The 15763-nt window shown below is 35.2% G+C and overlaps 1 protein-coding gene across 3 annotated transcripts in view; it reads left to right on the forward strand.

Moving 5' to 3' along the window:
• The first annotated feature begins 1951 nt into the window (after positions 1-1951).
• The window catches only part of DppIII (dipeptidyl peptidase 3), a 49391-nt gene continuing 35579 nt past the window's right edge, over positions 1952-15763 (forward strand). The window contains exons 1-5 of one of the 3 annotated variants that reach the window (XM_076497927.1): positions 1952-2065; positions 3566-3741; positions 7475-7594; positions 9884-9973; positions 10507-10644. In XM_076497927.1, the coding sequence (XP_076354042.1) occupies positions 3595-3741; positions 7475-7594; positions 9884-9973; positions 10507-10644 (495 nt within the window). In that variant the 5' untranslated portion in view covers positions 1952-2065; positions 3566-3594. Of the gene's footprint in view, positions 2115-2397; positions 2587-3565; positions 3742-7474; positions 7595-9883; positions 9974-10506; positions 10645-15763 lie in introns of those variants that run through there. The other 2 variants (XM_076497928.1, XM_076497930.1) reach the window with 2 other exon arrangements.

Genomic DNA, 15763 nt, shown 5'->3' on the forward strand with positions numbered 1-15763 from the left:
AGATGGGAAATCTGCCCTGCGAACCTGGTTCGATATACACAGTTACTAAATACTGCCACACATAAAAATCAATCAATAGATAAGTTAGGTTTTTAAAATTACATCCTATATGCATATGTAAAATTTAAATACAAGACCATATTGAATTTCGTGTAAAGCTGCACGAGTTAGCAATCCATTCCTAATTTAAAAGTGATAGACTAGAGTAAATGCAGCTAGTCAATATTACCCCTTTAATAACATTTTGGCTGTTTTAGTTAAATATTGGAATGAACAGTAACATTACTATGCCAGGTTAATCCCTATAAGATGCAACTGTCATGAATGTTTCTAGAGTAAAGATAAATTTCAACTTTTACTTTGGCATGGTTACTGATGTCTTATTTTATGCTTGGTTTGATGTTAAACTGTAGTGGTCAGATGGTTAGGGCTGTTGAATCGTAATTCCTGTCACACCAAACCTGCTCGCCCTTTCAACCATGTGGCGTTATAATGTTACAGTCAATCCCACTCTTCTTGGGCTACTCTTTTATCAAAGAATTGGGAATGACTAGCTGCTTTCCCTCTAGTCTTATACTGCTAAATTAGAGACGGCTAGCATAGATAGTTCTCGTGTAGCTTTGCGCGTACTTCAAAAACAAACAGATAAAGAGATTCTCGTGTTTAAGTTAAGAGTTATGATAGGTGTGATTTGCAATAGCTTAAGCTTTGAGAAGCTTAATTGATTTGTTTGAACTGAAGTTTTGTAGCATTTCCCAAACTTTAACTTGGTTTAATGATAAACATTTAAAGTGTAATACACAGGAGAGTATTATGTACCTACTGTTTTCTTATTTAAAACTTAATTCTTTTTAATTATTCTGTTTATCGGAATTTCCAGTTTGGGCTGTTGTTGTGCAAGTAACGCTTCTTTCAAGTTTTTCTGCATGACAATCCTTGTTGTAAATTCAATAGACCATTATACTTTAAAGTCTAGTTGTCTTTAAACATACAGTTAGCAGGTCTTACTGACTATTATTGTGGGACAACTATCTTATTGGAAGAACCCAACCTTTAACTTTGTATTTTAGTTAACATTCACTCAAGGTCATTTCTATTTAAATGAAAGTGTTTTAGTCAAAATTACAGGTGGGAATGGTAAGTGTGCTATTTCAAAACCACAATAGCACACAGTGAAGATTGATTAGTAAGTTGACCAAATAGTACAAATGACTTTTAATAACAGTAAGTTCAAGGTAGTAATGTAACGTGAGTAACAAGTGACACATTCAATATAGATGTGAACTCAGCAGCATGACTGACGAAAAGGACAACATAATTATAAATAAGCCATTAAAACAATAAGTGCTGTTCTGTACACATAGACATACTTATTAAAACTAAGTACAAAGTAGTAATGAGTTTCTTTTTGTAAAAAAAATCATTGGTTACATGTCTCATTTGAAGTAATCTCTAAAATTTTGGTTTTCTTATCTCAAAAAAGAAATACTGACTTGTTGAAGAGGGTTCAAGGAGAGCTACTATGATGATTTTCGGGATGGAATGATTAGCTATCTTGATTTGTTGGCTCATTTTCTCTTAAGAAAAGAAGCATAAGTGATAATATAATTAAAGCTTACAAGATTATCTGTGGGACAGTTAGAAAACGCCATTGATATTTTGTGCTGCATCCTGAAGACAACAGAATGAAGAAATACAATTAGGTTTAATATTTGAGAAATCTTACTATTCGGTCTCTTGTAATTCAAGTACTGGCAGTAGATGCTGTTGAGTAGACGCTTTTGCAATAGCTTATTAGCTTTAAAATGTAAATGACAAACACAGGTAACCCTTTAATAGCTTTGAGTGAATATGTGAAAACATTTATGCTCTTATCAACATCACAACATAAATAAAAATCAAATGCCAAATGTGTGTGTATATATATATATTATATATACATATTATTATTTTTTACTAGTACATCAATTAAGCAAAAAGGAAGGTGCCGCTAGACGCCCTTTAGCCAGGTGAATCTATAGGATCCGTCCACTGTAATGGCATTGGGCGTATGGTGATAGATAAGGTAGGTGAGAATAGTAAGACCGGTCGTCAAACCCGAATTTTTTGTTTAGGTTAGTCTGAGTATTTCAGTCGATTTTTAAGTTAATTGTAAGTTATAGTAGTACAAAATCGTATTAACTGTGAAGTATGAAATTTGATAATGATATCGATAACTTTATAAATTTCAGTTATTAAAATAAGTACTAAAAGGTAAAAAAATAATAAATAAATAAAAAGTAAGATAATCTATTTGTAAACTCTTGATTTTAAATTTTTAACATACAAATAATATTTACAAAGATTTATTCGAAAACATTATATAAAAATTATAAGGGTCTGTCCCTGTGGTGCATCTTTGGTATATTTCAAAGCATAGAGCATACATTATTGACAATGAAGTTTAGACTTAAGTTTATTTTTCTTCATGCTTTTTTCATTGCCAAAAAGAAATATTGTCTTGGCAGCATTTTTTCTCAGTAATCTCATTATTACAGATGTGTATGATTTCTTAATCCACTGAGCTACCGATCTCAAGAAAATCTGGTGGGCACCATTGTTAGTTTATCACCATAATGTTCCAAAATCAAAGCTGTGTTAAAATTCTGCTACAAATGTATCTCTATAAAATTCATGAAATATATAACAATTTTTATATCAAAAGAGTTATTAATTACAAATAATTTAACCAGCAAATCTTTTGTCAGTTTTAGAATTTTACAATATTTATTAAACAATAAAATAACTATTTTAGACCAGAAGAAAACACCTGCATTGCAAAGTAATGGATATTGAACCAAGTTGCAGTTTGTGCTTGTGTTTTGTGGGTTGAAAAGTTTAGAATCCTGTTGTTTTGGTACCTTGTACATTGTGCAATATGAACTGCTATTGCAATGTATACTCATGGTTGACTTAAAAAGCAGTGCAATGTTTTGATGTTGGGTAAAGTACTTACTGAACACTGCATATTTGTATATGCTAATAGGATTCTATAGATTTTGAGGGAGAACTAATGCTGTATTGAGCTCCATATTTTGAGCTTAGTGATTGATTCGTTATGTTCCAAAAAGTAATTGACATACTCATTTAAATGTTTGTTGGCATTTTAGCTTTTGTTACATATTCATGATTATATTTCAGTCTGAGTAGAAAGAAAATGTTTATTTATGAGACCTTCCTAAATAGACATTTCAGCACCTTCCTAAAGCCACATGACTTCATTATTGAGTGTTATTTCAGTTGAAAGATTGAAACAGGATAACATCCATGAGAGTGTTTTAAGGTTATTGTCAAACTGAATTTCAAATACAGAACTAAAATTGTGTGATCAGTAGCAGTATGTGATTAGATATAATAAAGATCAAGTTATTACATATTTAAACTTCTAATCATATGTAGGTCTTTTAAAATCATTAGGAAATTTTAAAATAAAATTTGGGTTAGCTTTCAGTACCTTATTTAAAATCTTTACTTATACATGTTTTTACATATTAATGAAAGTTGAATGATTTATTTATTATTTCAGTGCAATATTGAACCAGTTGTTTGAAGAAAATGTCTGAATTTGTTTTTCCAAATGACCAGCCTGTTGTACTGTTAGACAGTGAGAAAGCTTTTGAAGCATTAACTAATGAAGAAAAGCTTTATGCTCACTATCTGTCTCGAGCAGCTTGGTATGGAGGTTTGATTGTTTTGATTCAGGTATGATTTTACTGTGTAGGTATGTAGATAATTAGCTCAGTAAAAGTGATTTACTTGAGATTTGCAAATAGAGATATTATAACTAGATGGTATATATACATGTATTATTAGTACAAAGTATTATAGTGTTGCAAAAAATACAAAAAACTTGTGTACTTTACTAATTATTTGCATGCAAGTCTTTTGCTTTACATATAGATTTCACCTTATTTTCATATTGTCATACATTCTCTTAAAGATTGTAGGATATAGTTAATTCAACTTGTGAATTTTCCATTTGTAATATAAGCAATTAAAGCTTCAAGAGCATTTATATTGGATTTTTGAGGTCATACTGTGATTGTGAGCATTCCATTAGCTTCTACATTAGATCTTATCTATGTGCTTGTAATTATCATCTTGAGGGAAGATGAATCTTGCTTGAAGAATTGTGTTTCTGAGGGAATGACATTATGGATTAGGAACTGAATGTACTTCTCAGCAGTTAGGGTTTCATCATCCAACACTTGCTTGAGATATGACCCAAGACTTAAACTAATCCACCGTGGCACTTCATTATACAAGTTGTATATTGACTATAATACCATTTTACTCTGCCATTAAACAAACTGTGAGTGGCTGATGCCAGACAAATTGGACTGATATTAATCTGTAAAGACCATGCATCTCCAACCTGTCTTATTCATTTATTTTAGGTTCAAATCCATTACAGCCATTGAGTTTGATTATTTTTCCTAAGCACTGCAACTAATGAAACCACTTCATGCTAAACTGTATTCTCTTTTTCTTGAAATAATGTTCATATTAATACTAAACTGTTGTCTGTCTTGCAAACAGGGGTGAAATTCTGCCGGTACTAAATGGTACTAAGTATTAGAACGTATTTTTAAGGCATTACAGGTACAGGAACATTTTTAGTTGTTTTTTTGGATGTGTGTGTTCCCCTGTTCCATCAGAAAGCCTTTATTCATTGACACTCAAATTGTCGTTCTTCATGTTTACATGTAGATTTCTTTCTTTCTTTTTTAAAAACACATCCACTCCACCCAGCTGTGTACCTTTACTTTATGATAATTTCACCCCTGGTGTAAAAAAGTTATTTTAAGATACTGAATATCATTACTGGACTTTTTCTACCTCAACCATATCTGTAATTAACTTTACATGGCTCACAAACCCTCTTCAGAATTTTTCATTCAATTCTGACTGCTATATATCACACAAACTATCTTTCTTCAGCTAAATCTTTTATTTTTACATGCTTCTCATTTGGCATTTAAGTTCTAGCATCCATCACTAGGTATGTGATAAAATTCTTAACTACTAATATATTCAGTTAGCTACAACAGTTTATGTATATTTATTGTAATGGATATATATGTGCGTGCATGCATGCATATATATATATATATATATATCACTGTCATAATATGAATTATATAGCTACATTTGTCATAAAAATATACATGTGCAGTGAGTGAAATATTTAGAAGAGAGTTGTTGCCAAACATTACAGGTATTGTGACTGATCTTGTTCTCAGCAAATGCTACATTTGAAACATAAAATTCAGAATATATTTCAAACTGTAGAATTAAATTATGAATCTGCAAGTGCAACAGTCAATAAGCTTAGAGTATCGTTATAAATGCCATGACCTAGTCATCAGTAGTTATTTAATAATGGAATAACTTGAGCAACTATAGCTTTCGTTACAGGAGTGCATGGTTGTAGTTTAAGATGCTGTCCTGAAATATATGATTGTGCATGTGTAGCATTAGTGGCATCAGTGTAATCATGTTGCAGCTAGTGTAAATATAGCAACTTCACTTTGATGGAATCTATGCTGTTTAATTCCAGAAAAAGTATGAATACAAATTAAAACAAGCAATCAGAAAGACTGAATACCCCTGCCCTGCCACTTATTTCAAGATTACATGGATTTATATTGAATAATATCAAATCTCACCTTTGAGAAATTGGAATATCTTTCTCAGATCTAGAACCAATGATCTGGTTCATTTTTTTTAAGTGTGATGAGGAATCTCAACCTTAATTTACCTATGAAATTTGCTATAAATTTGATCACACTTTATAGAATTATTAACCCCAAACCATGGAAATACCTTGTTTCCCCATTATTAAAAAAAAAAAAAACTTCAAAGGATCCCAGAATCCAGATTTGGATCTGTACTAAATTTGGAGAAGACTGTGCCAAACTGAGTTTCCATTTTGTGTAAACTTTTTATGTACATCAGCCTATTAGGTTTTGAAATGTGTTTGGAAATAGATACAAACAGACCCGATTGCAATATTCCCCCCTCCGAGGATGAAGGTAAAGGGGCAATCACCAAGAGAAAACAAGTTTATAAAATAATCTTAGCAGCAATTCATTGTATTTGTGTAGAAAACTATCTGGACTAGAATTGTTTTCTACTTCACATTTTGACTGATATCAAATGGTGAAGTAATTAATGCCAGTGCAATACAGTTTGACTTCTTGTATTTATATGCACTTTATACTGATGTGCAACTTTGATTGGTTGAATAACAATCATTCACAATGTAAGCTTTCAGTGCTTGACTGAACTTTAATGTAATCCACTTTTACACAATAAAAAGTGGTGTGTAATTTCCTGATTCTTTGGACAGTAACCAATTCTATTGTAATCTACCAACATATAATTGTATCCTGATGGAAATTTAACTTATTAAAGGATAGTAGTATTATAATACTTACTTTTTATTACATTTTCCTTTAATGTTTCTCTACTTATTTATAATATCCTATTTAACATAAGCATTTCTCAATAGCTATGGAGTTTGCCTTTTTAATACAAATAAAAACCTTCTGATGTTATTTAGGTGCTGTAAAGAGTTACATTTCTGTCTGATCATAATTTCTGAAACTAATTTCTTGGTTATAATTTTTGTTTTGTAGTAATGAAAGTAAAATTGTACAAGTAGTGCTTAATTGTATTGTTAACCTTTTAATAATGATAGTAAGATTGTTTAATAAGTGTGTAATTTTATTGTTTGCCTTTTAATTATGAAAGTAAAATATTTTATTAAATTCTTAACTATTGAGAGTAAAATTCCTTATTAAATGTTTAATTCTGTTGAACCTGTTAATAATGAAATTAAGATGTACTGAATGCTTAAATCTTTTGTAGTGTTTTAATATTTAGGAATAATTGTTTAACTCTGTTGGTAACCTTCTCATAATGAAAGTAAAATCTTTTATTATGTGGTAAATTCTGTTTTTATGTGAACAATTATGAGATGTTATTTGTATAGACCTGTGTGTCAGAATATTTATTAATCTTGCATTATTGTTTTACCAGTATATGTTATTTACATAAGCATTCATGTTAGTACATACATATATAACAGAAAAATGTTTGTTTATTTAATAAACTATGGAGTTTTTTTTTTTTACATTCTTAGAGAAATATTTTGAGTGATACATGGTAATCCATTCTTTGATTTAAAAAAAATTATGAAGTAAAATAATATGAATATTACTAATAATTGTGTCAGTATCAAGCTGACTTTGTTGTGTCAGCATCCTAACAGAACATTAGAAAAAAGTCTTCACTTATACAGTAGCTTGGGAACAGATTAAAATAAAGATATTTTTATGTACTAATACTGTAGAATCTTATTTGCTAGTTTTTGGTGAGAAACAAGACATGCCAGCATGACAACTTCCCAAAATTTTTTTCTCTTGTTCAGACCTCTGTAGAGAGCCCACTGATTTACACACTGTTACACAAGATATATAAGCAACAGTCTCTGAAAGAACTTCATCAAGTAGCTATTGAAGGATGTGATCTTACTGATGAAGATTTTCAGGTAGTATATTTTTTCACTCTTGTTATTGTGAGAAATTGTGTTGCAAGATGTAGTTCTTCTGATCATAATTTTAATTCACACAAGATTCTTCAGTAAATTACACTTCCAATATGGAGCATTACCTTTTCTTACATGAACACTTATTCATGTTCAGTGCTGCCTTCTATATGCACAAATCTTTTTATGCATGCTACAAAGCCTATCTCCCCTCTATTGGAATTAACTGATTTCATTGTTTCATACAAATCCTCATGTGTCAACTCTATTAAAAAGAGTGTGACACTCCCATGATACATGTGACTCCATATGTACTTAACTACCACTTTTCATTTGGCAGTAATTGGGTTCATATATCTTTTGTTTTTGGTGTCTTGTGTGTTTTGCACTGGTAATTTAATACCTTCAATTCTGAAGTGAGATTTCTTCATTAATTTTTGTTATACTGGAAACACCTTTTACATTAACTTAATTTCCAAATCATTAATTTTTCTCTCATATTTTCATTTTTGATTCGTATTTCAGAAGTGAATTCTGAGGTTCATATTATTACTTTGGGTACCATACATCCTACAAGCACTATTTCACAGGCTGCAGTTGGGAGTGGCCTATTTTTGGATTTATTGGCAATTATCCGTGAGATTGATCATTACTTGATTAAACCACTTTCTTCTAAATTTGCATCACTACCTCCTGAACACATCAAATCTATTTAGATCAATGAAGATTTTGGTAGCATTTTTGCCACCATTGCATTTTTCTGTCTTCCAATGCCAAACCTGCAGAATTAGCTAGGCCTAATATGGCATTTTTAGACATGGATTTAGAGGTATGTGTTATTTTATCCATTTCCCCAATTTCTTATGATCTCCATCCTTCTTTATTAAGTGATAGCTCTTCTTCTTTGTATTTAGTTTTCTTGGATATTAAGATTCTTGCTGAGCATTTTGCTTCATAGTTGGTTCAGGGCACCAGTATACCTTACCCTCCATGAGCTACAAATCAGTTTGCTTTGGCTTACAATCAATCTGACTTTACTTTCTTTACTCTCGGCAGTTGGATCTATGTTGTGTGTTTAAACCATGCCAAGTTTTCATGTTTTTGTCTTATCCTTACTTCACTTCTATGGTATTTATCTACCATCCATCTCCTTTCCAAGATAATATCCTGAGATCCTGATGATTTTTTGAGAGAAAGCCTCTCCATTTTTACCTCCATGTTGTCTCATTTTTTGTCTTTGGCTCTTGTTTTATCAATCTAGTTTCTCTTTTGTTGAGATCTTCTGCGTTTTGATGCAGCCTTGTTCCAGGTTTATTTGCTGCTTATTTGGCTAAGGGATTTATGTATGCCCATTTTTTTTGGTGGTATGTTTTGATCATGTATCTTAGACTTTGGAATTATGTGTGGAGTTTGTGCGTCAACAGCCTACCTTTTCCTCTGTGGTAGGTTATTTGCCTCAGTCAGAACCACGATAAGTCCTATTTCTGTTTCCCATCCCAGTACTTTTCAATCCTTTGCTGTTCCTCCCTCCAGGGGTTCCTCATCTTCTTTTATTCAACAGAGAAGGATGTGACACCAACACTATTGGTGACAACCCATTTGGTTCTGGTCCAGTAAGATCCCATTTGTGGGAATTTGTTTCCCTATGGTGATATTTTGCCACATATCAGTGGGTTATTCATGTTATTAGAGGAACTTGTCCTCCAATTTCTTTCTCCTCCTTCATCTCAAGTACCCATTTTCTTCCCTATGTTTTGGAATCCTATCAACTATTAACAGTTGTCAGAGGTGGTACATAATTTTTTGTAATAGGACATCAGATTCGTTCCTCACCTTTTTTTCAGGCTGCATGTTGTTCCGAGAAAAACAAAACAGATTGGTCACCTGTGATAGATTTGTCCTGCCTCAAACACTTTCTCTCCCCTAGGTGTGGATTCCTGTTCGTGGTGAGAGGACCTCTCAGGGAAGGTTCTGTTCTTTCAGTTTACCTCCTCTGGGATCTAAACATTCACCCATATGTTTGCTGTGCGTGGCAACTCGTGAAGGGGGGAGAGGATTCTGGTGTTTGAGGGGTCCAACCCAACCCTAACACACCACTTTGGTCTTCAATTCTTGTAGATGGGTGGCCTGTAGACCATTAATATTAATTAGAATGTTCAGAGCTTCTTACTCTTCTACCATTGTTTTGTTTAGATATTAGCTGGTTGTATGAATTTCTTTTAAAAGAAAAATTGTGTTATAATCATACTATGTATGTACAAACAGTAAAACTTTTTTTATTCTATGTTGTAGGCTCTTCTAGTGTATTCCTCAGGTATCTTCACCAACATGGGAAATTACAGGGGATTTGGAGATTCTAAGTTTATCCCTAACCTTCCAAAAGTATGTGTGAATAATAATTTTAGTTTTCTTGTTTTATTCAGAAACTTCACATATTTTTAGTATTCCTATAGTTTGTTTTTCTGATTTCAGAAGTGAAGTCTAGTCAGTATTTGTTTCAGTAGTTACATGTAATTCATATTAAAAAGTTCTTGACTACTTTGTATTTTACTAACTTTATTCAGATTAGCAACAAATGTTTCTTTTATCATTCAAGTGGTCTTTGTTTTGAAGAAAGCTTTTATATATATACTTCCTTTTAATAATGTTGCTATGTACCTGCAGTATGGAGCTGTACCACTTTTTTATTGAATTTATTGTAGATTGTACAAAGATATTTCATCCACATTTCTTAATTTGTTTTTATTGTTATTAAATTTTACAATAAAAATATTTTTGAAGTCAATTGCAATAATATTTATTGTAATGTAGTATAACCTTAAGTTAAAAGTAAATTTAGTGTCTTTTGGTTTTACGATGTATGAATATATAGCTTTACACTTTATAATTTTCTATTCATTTTGGTTATATCTCAGGAAAAGCTTGAGAAACTTATCAAATCCAGCTCTGCCTCTAAATCTGAGCCAGATGTCATTAATTTTCTGTGGGAAAAATGTTCAGAAAAGATGTATTCTTTAAAAGATCAAGAAAAGCATTTAGGATTTGCTGATAAGGTTGGTTGGTAAAAAAATATGAATATACAAATATTTTTAAATTTAGGACATATTTTATTTTATAAAAATATATAATAAGTGTAGAATACCCAGTAACTAAAGTGCATCGGTGTTTTGAAAGGTCGTCTGCCATTCCTCAGTATTTTAACATGTTAACTGCTGTTATGTTTGGTATCATTTACAGCATCTGCTGATATGAATTGTGATGCAATATTGCTGTGTTTTCAATTTAAATGATATTAGTAATAATAAATCTAAAATATTTAATTTTTACATCTTTATATTTATGGCACACATGAATGAATGCTAAATGTGCACGTGTACACCATCAGCAGTGAATGTGTTAATGAAAAATAAATATCTGTCATTTAATTAAAGGCCAGTCTACCATTTATCATCATGCTCATTGGCTACCAATTTGGCCTTGAATTCCTGTAGACGGGCGGCCTTTGGGTGGCCTCCTTGGGTCAATCGACTGGTCCACTTGGGCTAGAGTCAACCAAGTACCAGTGTTGGAAGTTCTCAATGGGTGTTAAGGACATTGTGTCTGATGCTGGTGTTTGGGTATAGTGCTCACGAAACCCTGGCGTTGTTGCAATGTTCTTGCATGACATTGTAGTGCATCCCCTTGTAGGGCTCCATGGTGGGTGGGATCAGTGGGTACCGAAATTTTCCTTTTTTCCCTATGGATCCTCCAGTAAAAAAATTAAATCAAATAGTGAAAAACAGTCAATAGGTAAATGACCACATCTTGAAGACTCTGAGCAGCAATCTTCAACATCTGTAACACCTGTACCCCATTTTCTTATATTACATTCTCTTTCAGAAAAAACCTTTAGGGCAAATGTCCCCCTTTTTTATTCAGAAGGGACTGGAGGTACTTGCTGGCTCTCCAAAGTCAGTAAAGAAGCTTTGATCTGTAGACATATTGGTTGAAACATACACATCCCAACACAGTGAATTCCTCTTGAATTCAAAGGCAATTGGGGATGTACCTATTGAGGTTACCTCTCATGCTACCTTGAATATATCACGAGGAGTTATTATTGAGAGGGACTTGAAGAATGTCCCCGAGTCAGAGATTCTCGCTGGTCTCTCCACTCAAGGAGTTTCTGCAATGAGGCACATCTCCACTTGCAAAGACGGAGTTACACTGCCGACAAATATCCTCGTTTTAACATTTACATCACCACGTGCACCTACCACCATCAAGGCAGGTTATCTAAATTGCAGGGTATGGCGTATACTCCATACCCACTCTGATTTTTCCAATGTCAGAGGTTTGGCTACTCAAAGACGTTCTGTCATGGTTTCCTGTACATGATGCCTATGAGTGTCACACGGACCCACATTGTGTCAACTGCAATGGTTCCCACCCTTCCTACTTTCTTTCGTGCCCAAAATGGTTGGAGGAAAAAGAGGTGCAGCGTTTGAAAACGACCCACAACATTAGTTATCCTGAGGCTCGGAAATTGCTGTCCGCCACTCCATCTCGGATATGTGCTGCTGCACTTTGTTCCACAACTACAGTGGGAGTGCAGACAGATCTCTCTGTACCTCAAAGAGAATCGTTTTCAAAACAAATGAAAAGCCTTTTGACCTCCATGGTTGAAAAGGTTGATGAATCGACTTCTACACCCATCTCTGTTCCTCCCATACAGAACAAATCTCAAGATCCACATCCTTCGGTTTCAAATACAGGCATTTCTTCTGATACATCTTTTTATCCAACCCCAAGATGCAAAACAATCATTCGTTTGCGTCCTCAGACACTGGAATCCCCTTTCAACAACAAAGACCTGCCCCATCGACCCAGGGCAGGATCCATGGAGGTCGATAGACCTCCTCCGAATAAGTACAGTAAGGAAAAAAAAGATGTGGTCGTAAACAGAAGGGTTCTTTAGCCACTTCGCCTACCTGTCATTAAAAATGGCCACCTTGATACATTGGAACTGTCGAGGTTTGCGTTTTAATTTGTATGACATCAAAACACTGATTGCTTCCTACCATCCTGTATGTCTTTCCTTACAAGAAACATTTCTAAAACCTGCTGATACAGTCATCATTCGGCAGTTTTTTCTATACAGAAATGACAGGCTGTGTGATGGACGAGTACATGGAGGGATGGCACTATTGGTTGATCAGCATGTGCCCACTCTGTCTTTGTGACTCAACACACCCTTGGAGGCCGTAGCCATCCATGTTTCCTTGGGTCATACCATCACTGTTTGTTCTCTCTACCTGTCCCCTGGAGAGACAAATGATCAATCAGACCTTGATGCTCTCGTTGAACAGTTGCCATCTCCATTTCTAATCCTGGGGGACTTTAATGGACATCATCTTCTCTGGGGAAGTACTGTTATTGATAGGAGGGGTCGCTCTGTAGAATGTATGCTCTTTGACCATAATCTTTCTCTTTTCAATACTGGTTCTTCCACTTATTTTCATGCACCTAGTCAGTCCTTTACCACTATTGATCTCTCGGTTTGCTCCCCTTCATTATTCTTCCGTTTTTCGTGGAGGGTTGACAGTAATCCATTAGGCAGTGATCATTTTCTTTAACTTTTGAGAGAGACTGGCTGTGGTCGATGCCACCCTACTTGCGTGCCCTGGTGGAAGCTGGATCAGGCAGACTGGTCCACTTTCACTGCTCTCGCAGAACTTGATCCTTCCATCGTGAATCAGACATCAATAGATGACTGTGTGGCAGTGGTAACTGACTGTATTATATAAGCAGCTGCTCAGTGTATTCCTAAAACCTTGACACGTTTTCCACGATACCCTCGTCTGTTGTGGAATCCTGCTTGCCACTTGGCACGGAAGGCTCAAAAATGGGCTTGGGATACTTTCCGTACATATCCCACACTTTCAAACCGCATTGCTTTCTGACAGGCCCGAGCACATGCTACGTGGGTAAGACGTCAAAGCCAGAAGGAATCTTGGATTAAATTCACAACTAGCATATCTTCTACCACCAGTTCCAAGGTCATATGGGACAAGATTCGAAAGGTCAGTGGGCACTACAATTCTGTCCCCTCTCCATCTTACTCTCTGATGGCCAAGAGGTAGCTGATGTCTGGAGCATAGCTTATTCTCTAGGTGAAAGCTTTTGCTGGATATCTAGCACTTCTGCTTGTTCCTCCACCTTCTTGGCCATCAAGACTCCGGCAGAGCGTTCACCTCTTTCCTTCTGAACTGATTGTCTTTTTGACTATAATTGTCCCTTTACACTGGTAGAACTGAAAATGGCCCTTCATTGGTCTGGCAGCACATCTGTTGGACCTGATGATGTACACTATGACATACTGTGCTATCTCTCTCCTGCTTCTCTTGATATTCTTCTAATTGTTTTTAACAGGATCTGGCAGGAGAATGTTTTTCCTGATGCCTGGCATCAGGCTATTATCTTATTTTTCTCTAAACCTGGGAAAAATCCCAAGATTCCTTCACACTACCGTGCAATTACTTTGATAAGCTGTCTCTGTAAGACCTTAGAGAGGATGGTTAATGCTCGTCTTGTTTCGTTCCTCAAATCAAACAACCTCCTCTCACCCACCTAGTGTGGGTTTTGACAACAGCACTCCACCACAGACCACCTAATTCGACTTGAAACATGAATCAGAGAAGCCTTTCTCAAATGCCAACATCTTGTTTCAATATTCTTTGACATTGAGAAGGCTTATGACACAACATGGAGGTATGGCATTTTGCGAGACCTCCATATATATGGGTTACGTGGCCATTTACCTATGTTTATTAAAAAAATTTTAATGGACAGGAGATTTCAAGTTCATGTGGGTTCGACACTTTCCCATTCTTTTGTACAGGAACTTGGGGTCCCTCAGGGCTGTGTTTTGAGTGTCACACTTTTTAGTATAAAGATAAATGCCATCACTGAACAACTCCCTCTCACTGTTGCAAACGGGCTCTATGTTAACGACTTTCACATCTCGTGTCAGTCCTCAAACATGAGATATATTGAGCGGCAACTACAAACTGCCCTTAATCGTGTACTGAAGTGGACCACAGTGAATGGCTTTAATTTTTCTCTCTCTAAAACTGTATGCATGCATTTGTGCTGCCAACGGGGTATCCACCCTGATCCTGAACTCTGTATCAGTGAAGATTCGCTGCCAGTGGTTTCTGAGACCAAGTTCTTGGGGCTTAGCTTTGACCATAAGCTGACCTTTATACCACACTTAAAGCAGCTACGGGTCAAATGCACAAGAGCACAGAACATCCTCCATGTCCTCTCTACCACCAGTTGGGGAGCAGATCGATGTTCTATGTTAAAGATATATCGTGCTTTTATTCGTTCAAAACTCGACTATGGATCAATGGTCTATGGCTCTGCCAGACCCTCGGCCTTAAAGATGCTGGACCCCATTCATCATCAAGGACTTCGTCTCTGTACTAGGGCTTTCCACACCTCCCCAGTTCAGAGCTTATATGTGGAACCTCACGAACCTTCTCTGCACCTTTGCCGTTTGCAACTGTCTTTACTGTATTTTTTGAAACTTTGCTCCTTACCAAAGCATCCCACTTGGGGATGTGTTTTCCTTCCTCAGTGGGTCTTACTTTTTCAAAACAGACCATCTGCCATTGCTCCTTTTGCCCTTTGCATCCAGGCGCAATTGGATGAATTGGGTCTGTCCTTGTAAAACATTGCAGAATCCACTGGTCAGCCCATCCCCCCATGGCTTATTACAGTCTCCAAATGTGACCTTTCTTTAAGTCATCTGAAAAAGGCAGATACTCCAAATTGGAAGTACCATCTTTTATTTACTGAACATCTTTCGAACAACTTTTCTATTCCAATTTATATGGATGGTTCAAAATCAGATGACTCTGTGGGCTCTGCCATGGTTTATTGTGGTTCAGTGGTTGCGTGCAGAATCCCCTCTACAGTTTCTGTGTTCACTGCTGAACTGTACGCCATATCTCTTGCCCTGGATCATATTGAAGCTGAGCAGTACTTCGACTGCACTTTTTATACTGACTCCCTTAGTTCTCTGCTGGCCTTGGGATCACTTCACGTTGGCTCACACCCTGTTCTCGCTGATATTCAAAACCGACTGACCCATTTCTTATTAACATCTACTTCTATCCGGCTTTTCTG

This window comes from Tachypleus tridentatus, chromosome 4 (genome assembly GCF_004210375.1).
Source record: "Tachypleus tridentatus isolate NWPU-2018 chromosome 4, ASM421037v1, whole genome shotgun sequence".
NCBI lineage: Eukaryota > Metazoa > Arthropoda > Merostomata > Xiphosura > Limulidae > Tachypleus > Tachypleus tridentatus.